General features: G+C 51.9%; 3 protein-coding genes across 3 annotated transcripts; 1 reads left to right on the plus strand and 2 right to left on the minus strand.

The window, feature by feature from the left end:
- Nucleotides 1-4912: 4912 nt before the first annotated feature.
- Nucleotides 4913-5395, minus strand: LOC120675029 (neural Wiskott-Aldrich syndrome protein-like). Its single transcript, XM_039956118.1, has one exon. It carries the CDS (start codon nucleotides 5393-5395, stop codon nucleotides 4913-4915), a length of 483 nt encoding a protein of 160 aa, XP_039812052.1.
- Nucleotides 5396-6364: 969 nt separating this feature from the next.
- LOC120675030 (pentatricopeptide repeat-containing protein At5g15010, mitochondrial-like) lies at nucleotides 6365-8697 on the plus strand (the record flags this gene model as incomplete). The annotated part of the gene is made up of 1 exon (XM_039956119.1): nucleotides 6365-8697. A coding segment is annotated over one exon (1509 nt), but the record flags the coding sequence as incomplete, so codon positions are not given.
- Nucleotides 8698-9681: 984 nt separating this feature from the next.
- On the minus strand, nucleotides 9682-11501 carry LOC120675963 (NAC domain-containing protein 68-like). Its single transcript, XM_039957163.1, has 3 exons — nucleotides 11077-11501; nucleotides 10568-10851; nucleotides 9682-10442 (listed from the first exon to the last, which is right to left on the minus strand). Exons 1-3 carry the CDS (start codon nucleotides 11285-11287, stop codon nucleotides 9987-9989), a joined length of 951 nt encoding a protein of 316 aa, XP_039813097.1. The 5' UTR covers nucleotides 11288-11501; the 3' UTR covers nucleotides 9682-9986.
- Between the last annotated feature and the right edge of the window lie 985 nt (nucleotides 11502-12486).

Genomic DNA, 12486 nt, shown 5'->3' on the forward strand with positions numbered 1-12486 from the left:
CTCCGGCCACCGTATCCCGATTCCTTGCGCGAGCATCTTCCCCAGCACCTCCCCCACCTTCTCCAACCCCAGCCCAGCTTTTCCCTGTCGGAATCGCCCCCGCCACCGCCGGTCACCATTGGAGCCCGCTTGAAGCTTTGATCCACCGTCGATCCGCTTCTCCGGTCATCCTCCGCCTGAACCGACCGCAAGAATGGATTCGTGGTGAGTTATTTGTGCTCCCCGGCCTTTTTCCGCTTCCGTTGTGCGCCGCTGGCGCCGGTGAACGGTCGCCGCCGCCGAGCTTGCTGCCGCCTGTCGTGCGATGTTAAAAAGACGAACCGCGGACGGTCCGCTCAGGGGGGCCAGACAGTCCGCAAGTTAGGATAGAGTTTGTCCAGAGGCGTTGTGTTTCTGGTAGTCTTGCGTAAATGAACCGCGGACGGTCCGCCAAGGAGGGCCGGACGGTCCGCCGGTAAGATTAGAAATTTGTCTAGAGACATCGTTGTCTCTGGTGGATTGGCAGAGTAAACTGCGAATGGTCCGCTAATGGGGAGCGGACAGTCCGCCGTAGAGCTTGAATTTCGTCCAGAGAAGTTGTTGGTTCTGGTGAGTTTGCAAAGGTGTACTGCGGACAGTCCGCTACCGGATCGCGGACAGTCCGCGGTATAGTTGTAAGTTTATCCAGAGCCGTTGGTAGTTCTGGTAGGTCGGCAAGGTGGAGCTGCGGACAGTCCGCCAGCTAGTTCATTTTTTAGTATGATTCTTTAGTAAGTAGGGAATTTTAGCTGCACTAATTTGTGTCATATGCATGTGCATTAATTGGCATTTCATATATATTCATGCATATGCATTATTGCACCTCATTTCGGTGCGCTAGATATACACGTGTGGACGTGAAGCACGCGGGGTTAGAGTCGACCCACAAGACGGTGTTTGACGGATATCGCCAGGAGATGGAAGGACCCGCTGAAGCAACTAGAGACCCGGCCCAAGGTCGGAAGGGCCTAAGGCCTTAATAGCATTAACACTGACTTAGTGTTACCCCAGGCAAGCCCCGGTGCACATCCTATTATTTCAAATTATGACACCTATATATGTCTCTATTATTTGTGCATTAGGTTTAGGAATGATTTGGAACCCTAGTTGCATGATCCCTAGATTTCCTTGAGTTATACTAGTATGTATAGGACGATAGAAGTGCTATGCTTAATAGTTCCCGGTAGAAGACGAGTGCTCTCTTGTCACTCGCGAGATATAGGATGATTAGAAGTCGAGTAATTTCTAGTTACTTGCAAGATATATGATATATTCATATTCCAGTACATGAGTTGTGTATTCGATATGGAATGAATGGATAATTGAGACCAGACGGGAATGATAAGGATGTGTAGGTATGGCAGCAGGACAGGGTTCCTGGGTGTCTTAGTCCCATCTGTGTCGATTAAGGACCATACGGTTGTTGGCCCTGCTGATCATGTTTGAATTGTACTAGCCGCATACTGAGAGTAGGAGGTGGTCGAAACCGGTAAGCCGAGTACTGTCTTGCTTCGAAAGTACAGAACTTCTACCCACCCCTTAGGGCGAGTCGAGTGGCCGCGGAGAATTGGGATGCGTGAGTTTACTTTTGGTGGTCTCTCGTAGGGCTCGGCTGACTATATGCAGGTGGGGCAGTTCTGTTGTTCGAGGCGGGGAGGGGAAAGATTGGTGCGTTGGGTCCGACGGGGTTTTTGCGTGCCGTGTTGGTTAGATCCACCTTGCAAGATTAAATCGGATCGATTCGCCATCGGTCGCTGTCGGATATAAGCACCTTGGTCACCGAGTAACATCGTAGTGTTGTTGGGATGATAAGTTATAAATATGAGGATTATTATATTGATTTAATACTTGTTGCTCCACCATGTTTGCTATAGTTAGTTTATGCAAATGATAGATTATGGTTAATTTATATAAAATCTGGGGCTAAAATGATGAAAGTAAGGAATTACTCTAGTCGCTTTTTCTGCAAAATAACCACCAGCCTGATATCTTGCATGTCTAGATATGTGGGCTAAGTTATACCCACTGATTGGGTAAGTCTTGCTGAGTATTAGTTGCTCAGGGTTTGTTGTTTATCCTATTTTAGGTATAGGAGCTAACTAGACTTCACATCGGTGGGCTCGATATGGCGTCTTGTCTTCATGTTTTGGTAGTTCTCGACTTATTTAGTCCGTTTTATTTATTCTCTAGTAAACATATGCTCTGTAAGTTAGATTCTCTTACGCTGCTATTATTTTTTTTGTAAGTTTTAAATTTAAAGCTATTTTGCAAAAGACTTAATATTATTTACTATTTTGTAATATTTTATCATACTGGTACCTTCTGCGCTCGTCTTCGTGCGAGACTTCTGGTGTGTATCGATTGGTCTATGGGTTGGAAACAGACTGTCAAGTTACGTTTAATTAAACTAATGCGTCTGATGTATTCAAATAACGACGATTACACTTAATTAAACATCTTAACTCGGCGGGCCTGTCACAGTCAAGCCCCAAAACGAAGGACGACGGGATATTGCGACCTGCTGACGTCGACCCTTGCGCCGGATCCGAACTGCTTTCTCGCCGAGCAACCACACGAGACACAGATCTCAATTCTCGATGGAAGGGTGAGAGGCTGCGCCTCGTGCTGGTTTCTTTGAACGTTTTGCCTGATTTCTTCTCTCCTCTATTTAGGCCCAACTAGCTGCTCTGATTTTTATTTTGAATCTCGCATGGCTGGCCTGATTTGCTTCACACGTTCCCTCGTGCTCATTGATGATTGCCCAATTCCTCCAAGATATCCCATGCTGTGATTCTGCTCCCTGCCGCGTTGCCATTGCATTCTGTTTATCAATTGCACGCCCAATTCCTTACCAGATTATGCATTGCTGCCCCCAATCATGTCCGTTGACAATATTTAGGGTGTGTTTAGTTGGTGAAAAAGTTTGGGTTTTGATATTATAGCACATTTCGTTGTTTTTTTGACAAATAATATTCAATTATAGACTAATTAGACTTAAAAGATTCAGCTCGTGCTAATCAGTTAGAGTGTATAATTAGTTTTTTAACTGTATTTAATGCTCTATGCATGTGTTCGAATATTCGATGTGACATGCAGTGTACAAAATTTTTTGGAACTAAACAGGGCCTTAGGTTACATAGATTAGCTAACTGTGCTTAGTTCGGTTGGATACATGGATAAGCTAACCATGATGGAGGAATTGAAGACCTTGCACATATAGTGAGCAGCCCATTTCCACCAGGCTCATCCCAACCTAGCCTTCCCGATTTTAATTTCATCATTCAATGGTTAGAAATCCTCATCCTCAATGCTTAATCACATCTCCTCTATGGCTTCCCCACTTCTATCGAAGCTCCTCCATGCCCCTTGACGCAACTGCGTCCAAGTCCTCTAAATCCCCGTACTACGACCGGATCGGACCAGCGGTCTGACTAGTAAAAGACCAAACCGAAGACTATAGCAGTTCAATTCGCTTCACGAACCATCCATACAATCGAACCGGTAAAAACTAATTGAACTAGTCACTTTTGTTATAGAACCAATGAGACCGGTCGGGTTCAATTGAATCGGCCGGTTTTTTCATACGGGCTCCCAATTAGACAAATAGTATGTCTGTTTTGATTATTTCGACGAGCTCATTACAATGGTGCACTTCATTTTAGCATTGGATGTTGTTTTACAATGGTGAATCTTGGAATTAAGTCTTTTTTTAAGAGTAAAATGCACTGGGGGTCCTTAAACTAGTGAGGGTGTGTCAAGTAGGTCCACGAACTCCGAAAATGCAGATTCGGCCCTCTAATCTATTTAAATGTGTCACTGGAGGTCCAAAACCTCTTTGACCGGGTCTGACCGCCTACGTGGCCTGCCACGTCGGTCCTACCTGGACCAGTTGGCGAGGGCGGAGCTCGGCCCGGCGGCGGCCTCTCTCTCCCTCTTGCTCCCACCTCTCCCCCTCCCGGCCACGACGGCGCCGGCGGCCGGATCCGCGCAGGTCCGGCGGCGACGGCGGCGCTCCGAGCTCGGGCCCGTGGCCATGGCGCCCGTGTGCGCCCCGCGGGGCTCCCTCCCCCTCCCTCGACGGCGGGGCGCGGGGCCATGGCGGCGGCGCTCCGAGCTCGAGCCCGGGGCCATGGCGCTCGCGCTCGCCCCGCGGAGCTCCCTCCCCCTCCCTCACCCGAGGTGCATGGCTGCGCGTAGGAAGGTGCATGGCCGCCGGACCAAAGAGAGAGGAGGGGCGGATTTCGGCGGGCCCTGTCGGCACCGGAGCTCGGAGCGCCGCCGCCGTCGCCGTCGCGTCCAGCAGGCCACCCTGCCGCGCATGCCGACCCGCCCCACCTCCATCGTGTCCAGCAGGCCACCCTGCCGCGCCGGCCGGCCCCGCCGAGCAGTCCGCCGCACCGCGCAGGCCGAACCCGCCGAGAAGGGAGGAGGCAAGCCGGAGCTACTGCCGGGCCTCCCGCGTGCCGCCGTCGCGGAGCGCCATCGCCAGTCTCCGCCATGGCCGCCGCCGAGGAGGTAGGAGCGCTGGATCCCGCCGGGTCTCGTCCGTGCCGCCGGCCTCGTCGCATCTCCCTCTCCTGCGTCGGGCCAAGAGCGGCGGCCAGATTATGAAGATTATGAAGAGCAATCCAACAGACATTCCAAATTCACTTCTATTCCTCTCCCTCGTCTCCATCCTCCTGTGCCCCTTTCCTTCCTTCGCACCCTCCTCCAAATCCTGGGCAGCCATGGCGCCTCCACCGTCCACGGCCATCGGCGACGGAAGCTTCTGGCGGGAGGGGGTGGCAACACGCGGATCCACACCCGGTAGCCGTCGGACCAGCAGGTGGCGAGCGCAGCGGCTGCCTTCGGCCGCGGACGCAGGGGTGCGTCGACCACGCCTCGCGCGCCTTCCTCAACCCGGCCACCGGCGATGACGTGGGCATGGTCTTCGGCTCAGGCCACCTGCGCCCCCTTCCTCCCTCTGCTCGCTTCTCGAGTAGTAAGTTGCGAGCTGGAGCGGGAGCGAAGCGGATCCACCGGCGGGGCGCAGAGCAAGCGGTGGGGGCGGCGCGGAGCTCTTGGCGGGAGCTGGGGTGGTGCGCGGGACCGCCGGCGGTGGTGCGGAGCAGGTGGCGCGGGACAGGGCGGGGTCGGCGCTCGCTGGCGGCCCAAGACAGCAGGGGCGGTGCTCGGGGGCGGCCAGGGACGGCGGTGGCGGGGGTGGGGGCGGTGTTCGACGGCGGCTCGGGACGACGAGGGTGGGGGCCGCGCTCGCCGGCAGCTTGGGACAGCAGCGACGGTGCTCGGGGCAGCCCTGGACGGCGGTGGCAGGGGCAATGCTTGACGGCGGCCTCGGCGCCTCCCCGCGCCAGCCATCCTCCTCCCCGGCGGCCATCCCCACGCGCGACGGAGCAGGGGCGGAGGAGGCGAGCAGGGGCCGCCCTCGCCAACTGTTGTGTCCAGGTAGGACCGACGTGGCAAGCCACGTAGGCGGTCAGACCCGGTCAAAGGGGTTTTGGACCTCAGTGACACACTTAAATAGATTAGGGGGGCCGAATCTGCATTTTCGGAGTTCGTGGACCTACTTGACACACCCTCACTAGTTTAAGGACCCCCAGTGCATTTTACTCTTTTTTTAATTTATAAATGTACATATATTATCTTTTCATGCATATTTTTTTCGGTATATCCCGTAAAACGGCTCTAGAGCGCCAAATCTTATGAAATTTATTGAATTAAGACATATCTTGCTATGATGCATTATGAAACATCGTTATTTTATTAATATATTATATTTTGGCCATCATATTATTTGAACTAACAACCATAGACACACAAAATGTTAAATTATGAGTATTTTTGTGGACTTGTGGCTAGATTAGTTGGAATTTCTTTATCCGATTCTATTATTTAACAATTTATTTGTACATGTGGTCAACTCTACGTTGCTAATTATCTATTTTGATATCATACAGGTTTGAAGTATTTGTGGGAGGTACAATTCATCCTATTCGAAACTATCAAACCAACTCTTTCTTTGTTCCGCTATCCCCAACTTTCCTCCCGTTATGAAAGAGGAATTCAGCCAACCCTTCCTATCCTTTTTTGCTCAGTCTATTTGGACCCTTTTGTATAACTTTCTAGTTCTTCAAGTAATGCACTCAGTATAAAATTCGTAGGTTCTTTATGATTAGATTAGACCAGAGAACTACCAAACTGTAGATTCACCGGCTCGATATCCGGTCCTGTCCGAATAACTATGCTATGAACCCGTTCAATTATTCAGCTCAAGCGACATCACGATGTTCTACACATGAGCGATAAACTGGGGGGCTTTTCGAAATTGTTCCACGGCGACGCCTGAACAGCCGGCACGAGCCGGCGCCGCCGGCGATGTTGCGCAGGGTCCTCGCGCCTCGCCACTTCTTCCGGAGACCACGTCACAGATGGCGGTGGCGGCGACGGCGAGGATGACCCCTTTTCCTTCCCGGACCAATATCAGCAGCAGCTCCCGCCCGACGTCGCCCGTGGGGTGGACTCCGTCGTCGCGGCGGCCCAGATCAATGCCTCCAATGCGGCGGACGCCGCGCGGGCCCTCGACCGGTGCGGCGCCGAAGCGTCCGAGCCGCTCGTGGTGGCCGCGCTTGCGCGCCTCCGCAACAGCTGCGCCGCTGCGCACACCGCATTCCGGTGGGCCACGGCGCAGCCCGGGTACGCGCCGGGCCGGCGCCCGTCCCACTCCATGCTCGCCATCCTCGCCCAGCACCGCCACTTCGACGACGCGCGCGCCCTGCTCGACGAAATGCGCCGCGCATCGACGGCCTCCCCGGCCGCGGTGCTTCTCCTCATCCGTCGCCACTGCGCCGCGCGGGACGTCGCTGGCGCCGTCGCCACGTTCCGCGCGCTGCCGAGCTTCGGATTCTGTCCTGGCGTCGCCAAGTTCCACGGCCTCCTGAGTGGGCTATGCCGGTACAAGAACGTTCAGGACGCGGATCACCTGCTCATGTCCAGCCAGAAGGAGTTCCCCTTCGAGACCAAGAGCTTCAACATCGTGCTCAATGGTTGGTGCAACATTATCGCCAGTGTTCGGGAGGCGAAGAGGTTTTGGAATGCCATGGGGAATCTGGGCATTGACAGGGACGTTGTGTCGTATGGGAGCATGATCTCATGCTTCTCAAAGTCTGGGAGTTTGGATTCTGTCATGAAGCTCTTTAACCGCATGAAGGAGGCTGGCATTGCACCAGATCGGAAAGTATACAATGCAGTTGTGTATGCACTAGCAAAGGGATGTTGTGTGGAGGAGGCGAAGATGCTTTTCCAGACTATGGAGGAGAAGAAGGTTGCCCCGGACACAGCGACTTTTAACTCTCTCATTGGGCCTCTTTGCAAGGCTCGTCGTGTTCAACAGGCAATGGAAACGTTTCATGCTATGTTAGGAAGGGGCCTGCCTCCTTCAGTGAGGACCTTTCATGCATTGCTTAATGTGGCCCGACCCAGTGATGTATTTGATCTGTTACTTTGGATGAAAGAGTTGCGCTGTGAGCCAGAGATGGACACTTATATTATGTTGATCAGGAAATTCTGCCGATGGAGGCAGTATGAGAGTGTGGAGAAGCTATGGAGTGCAATGCCTGCAAATGGGCTGAGCCCTGATCGGAGTGCGTACATTGTGTTGATACATGGATTATTCCTAAATGGAAGACTAGAGGAGGCATCAAAGTATTACGAAGAGATGAAAGCTAAGGGCTTTGCACCAGAGCAGAAGACTCAAGAAATGATACAAGCTTGGCTTGCAGGTAGAGAGCTTGCCAAGGCATCAGCTTTGGGTCGTTCAAAGGGTGGTTCAGTGTCTCTCAGACTTCCCAGAAAGTGACAAGGTTAAAGTTAGCTCTGAAGGGCAATTCATAAAAGGAATCGAAACAGGATAGAAGGGGTTCCTATTATGATTCCCGAAGAACTGCTGCAAGTTCAAAAAGATACTTGGCTGCACAGAAAACGGGGACTACTGTATGTTTTTTTGTAGTTATTTGCCACTTGATTGATAAGTTGAAAACTGAAATATGCCAAGTCATTTTCAGGTGGATGCATGCTATTTGTATTTCTTCGCATTGAGCTTGGGTACTGACCAGATGTTCAATTATATTTTTACAAAACTTCTCCTGAGCCATGTAGGTTTTAAGCCCACCTGAACGCTTCCTTTAATATCAAAGGGGCACTAGAGGTGATTTTGCAAATAAAATCAGGGCAAATTGAGATGGAAAAAGCAACAAGCAGATTAACATAGCTTTCTGATCTGATGATTTTTGACATTCTTGCTTCAAGCAAAAGCTGCAGATACCATACAGAGATCCATTAGGCGGTAGATCCCATGGAGGACAACAGTGGGGACTGAGCTGCCACCAGAATTGGCCTGACTGAGGACATTGGCAAGTAATCTCTGAGTCTCATTTTACAAGCAGGAGGAGTTAATACTTGTTTCCACCCAGCTGCTGTTCTGCAGGACCACTGACCACGCATCGGAAGCCTACTTGGCACTTGTATTGTAAGCAGGTTCAACTTTCCACCATGTTCATTCCTCTCATTCTGTATGGTCGGAAACTCAAAACTTAATTCCTACGTTCCATACTATGATGTTTCAGTTTCAGCAATTTCATTGTATATGGGGCCCACTGACATATCATATACCGAATTGTGTTATCTTGTTCTTCTGGATGATACATAATGCACCACTATATATTTCTTTCTTTCTTTCCTCTCGGGTCTATTGCAAGTTTGCAGCCGAAACCGATGTAGTCATTGCAACAATTTCTGCTGGCATTGCTTCTTTGCATGTGCGTATGAAGAATCTGACGACAAGATCACATTGGATTTGAAGCTGGGAGTGGGTGCCGCCAGCCTGCTATTAATCAATGGCCATTATGCATGGATTTATTCTGACGATAGGGCTCATCTCGTCTCTGATATCTGAATACATCTAATCTATCAGATACCCTTTAGATTGCTACCTTGTGGCTTAAAATAATGCCCTAGGAGCTGGCTGCTTAGATCAGACTTCTGGTAGCATGGTCCAAGTCAAAGAGCTTATCCTTGTACGGTCTGAAGACCTTTCTATCATATTCCCAAAGATATACCGATGCTGATCGCAACTGGATCTTTAACGTATATCTTCTTGCACGCATGAACTCTTCTGATATGCACTCCAGAGTTTGGCGTTATCTTGCAACCAGATGCAAGTTGCTTTAAACTATACTATGTAGATGATAGATGACGCATTTCTTGAGGAAAACGATATCACTTACTGTGTGCGACTCAACAGGCTTATCGCATATATGTCTTTTTCATGGTATCTCTCTAATCTATGCAAATGCAAGTGTCACTAACTCGTATGGGTCATGAGTCATGGCATGATGACAACGGACAAAACTACTAGCATTAGTGGAACGGAACAGTGAATGGACCGTCTCGGTTTCAGAATTAGATTTGGTTGTTCGATATCACTTCTCTCATATGCAAAAGATACTACTAGGAAGATAAGGAATATGAGGTATTGAGGTTATCCCACAGTAAAACCAATAATAAAGTCGTATTTTGATCTCAGGCTAAAGTAAACACTAGACTGGTACATCTGTCTCTCATCTTACTCGTCCACAGAATAGCACCATGAGATAAAGACCAAACGAATTCCAGGACCAAATGTGCTGTAGAATAATCCTTAATAAATTTCAGTTCAGACTGAACATATATATGACAATACTACTAGCTTCAGACTTACTTTGCTCAAGAACTGAAAAGGTAGATGCTTTTTGCAGGTTAACAAATGCATAGATAGATCTCAATCTAACGAATGAATAAACAGTACAAGACTACAGCAACAGTTATGCAGAATCATACCCTCCAAACTTTCAATTTGTTGTTTCTAGTCCTGTCTAGCCACTCCTATTGCCCATTATTTACAAGAGCATGTCTTTCCCTTTCCATCTCAACTCTCAGAATGGTGGCAAGATTGTCTGCCACATCTTCATCGACGGCGAGCTCATCGACTGCAAGTAGCCATGGCCTTGCCCAGCTGCCAGATTCATCGTCTGGTGGACCGGGATAGGATTCACCATCTGCGCCATGCTGTAAGGCGCCTGCAGCTCATCCAGGTTCGGGCCGGTGAACCAGTCGTTGTCCTCCTTCACCGTCACGGGGCCGAGGCCGTTCCGCATGGCCTGCAACCCCTGCTGCGCCATGTTCCCGAAGCTGTTCTGCATGCCGGAGGCGTTGTCGATGTCCGAGTCGTGCGTCTGGAAGCTGTCGGACATGGAGTCGGCGAGCGCGTCCCTGACCTCCCCCGCGCTCTGCCGGTGGTGGCGGTGCGGCGCCGCCTCCAGCTTCTCCACCTTCACCTTCTCCCAGTTGTTCTTCTTGTTGTACAGCCGGCACAGCACCCACTCGTCCAACTGCGAAACAAAAAAGACGTCAGCGATTCAAGTACCAAGAGGCCAAGTGGGAACGCACGGCGCGCAAACACCGAGCACCACCATGGAACGCAACCGGAGGAATGGAGTGGCCCATGGCCGCGCACCTTCTGGGATCCCTTCTTGCCCGGGGCGCGGTCCGCGTCGGCGAGGCGGTACTCGTGCATGATCCAGTCGGTCTTCACGCCCCTGGGCGCCTTGCCGGAGTAGAACACCAGCGCCTTCTTGATGCCCGCTGCCCTGGCGCAGCCCTTGGGCGTGATGGGCTTGTCGGCGCCGGTGGCCTTCCAGTACCCCGTCCCGGCGGCGCGGTTGGGGCGCGAGCCGTTCGGGTACTTGCGGTCCCGCGGCGTGAAGAAGTACCACTCCTTGCGGCCGAACAGCGCCTTCTCTGAAGGAAGAGAGCAGAGCAACACACCACCGAGGTCATTCGGTTCGATTCTCCAAATACTCGGATAAACGAATCACCCATAAACAACAAGAGGGCGAATAATAAACTTCCCCTTTTCCGAGGACAGAAAATAAGTGCAGATTTTCCTTGAATCCATGATGATAAATAAAGAGAATGAAAAAAAAACGAACAGAGGAAAGCAGAGGAAGGAGAGGGGCCACGCACCTGGGAGATTCCAGGGATCGAACTTGTAGAGGTCGACCTCGGCGATGATGGGCACGGGCAGCTGCTGCCGCGCCACCTTCCGGCAGAGGTAGTGCACCACGAGCTCCTCGTCGGTGGGGTGGAACCGGAACCCCGGCGGCAGGTTGAGCTCCGCCTCCGCGTCCCTGTGCCCGCTCCCCTCCGCCGCCGCCGCCGCCGCCGCCATTGCCATCTTCCTCCTCCTGCTCCTACTCCTCGCACTCAAGCAATCAATCCCCCAAACAGCCTGATGGATGGATGGATGGATGGATGGATGGGGCGCTCGCTCTCGAACCAGGCTCCAGACGAGACCGCGTCTCCCCCTCCTCGTGTCCGGTTTCGAACGGCGGCTGGCTGGCAGCCGCTAGATAAATCCTCGTTGCCCGTGAGCTGTTTCCTTGACGACCAAGGCGGGTGCCCCGCCCCCGCCGCCTTTTATATGGGCTGCGCGCGCGGCCCAGCTCGGTGGCCGACTGGCCGCCCCCCGAGCCTGACGTGGGCCCGGCGTGCCCCCTCCCCCTCCCCGCCTCGTGGGCTTTGGATGAGGATGGGCGCGGCTGCCGCGAAGGTTCCCGCGTGGAAAAGGGTCTGACCCTGTTCGGCGGCGCTGGTGGCCGTCGACGACGGCGGCAACCCCCGTAGCACAAGGGGGTCAAAAGGAGCGGGGCGCGGGTCGGGGCTTTTTCCGCGCGGAAAACTGTAGAAAATCCTGGCGATCTGCCGATCTCGGCGAATGGGACGCCGGGGTCGCCGTGACGGCTCCATTGTTTCTGACTCTTTTTGCACGGGGTGGCTCGGCTGCCGCGCGCCTCCAGCTGCCGGCGCCGTCCCCCATCTCGGGGGTCCGCGCCACGTGCGGATAGTGTTATGCCTTGTGCCTGGCAGGTGTTCACGAAGTATCCTGCCCGCGACAGAGGGAGTGACACGTGTGCGGAGTTGCTCGATAGTTTTGGGTTGGAGATTTCGTCAGGCAGCAGGCGTTGGGGGCTCGGTATCACCGTATCAGGTCCGTGGAACGGAAGAAAATGAGAGTAATTTGATTTGATCTGCATTGAACGCCTGAACGGGCGAGCAAGGATCTGTTTAGTAGAGTTCCATTCTAATTCTCTGTAAGCTGATTCTCCAAAAGAATTGATTCTGTGGCTAAAAGTGATTTTTTTTTATTCTCTACGCCTAAATTTTTGAAATTAGAATAAAGAATCATTTCACAGAATCAGAACAAGTAACTTTTTTCAACTCTTAGCCTCTTCATTTTGTAGGATTAACTTACAAAATCAGTAGAGAATCACTTCTCTCTTAAAAAAAACTGTTTGGCAGAGTTGCTGACTTTAACATACAATCAGCTCTAGAAGATCTGACAAACGCGCTATAATATCTCGCGCGACGCCACAT

The sequence above is a fragment of the Panicum virgatum genome, chromosome 5N (assembly GCF_016808335.1).
Source record: "Panicum virgatum strain AP13 chromosome 5N, P.virgatum_v5, whole genome shotgun sequence".
Classification (NCBI taxonomy): domain Eukaryota; kingdom Viridiplantae; phylum Streptophyta; class Magnoliopsida; order Poales; family Poaceae; genus Panicum; species Panicum virgatum.

Excerpts from the sequence above, each read along its gene's own strand:
- LOC120675029 (XM_039956118.1), bottom strand. The coding sequence starts at position 5,395 with ATGGCCGCCGGGGAGGAGGATGGCTGGCGCGGGGAGGCGCCGAGGCCG.
- LOC120675963 (XM_039957163.1), bottom strand. The coding sequence starts at position 11,287 with ATGGCAATGGCGGCGGCGGCGGCGGCGGCGGAGGGGAGCGGGCACAGG. Across the intron at positions 10,852-11,076 it reads CGATCCCTGGAATCTCCCAG|AGAAGGCGCTGTTCGGCCGC; the intron begins GTGCGTGGCCCC and ends CTCTTCCTTCAG. Across the intron at positions 10,443-10,567 it reads GCAAGAAGGGATCCCAGAAG|TTGGACGAGTGGGTGCTGTG; the intron begins GTGCGCGGCCAT and ends TTTGTTTCGCAG.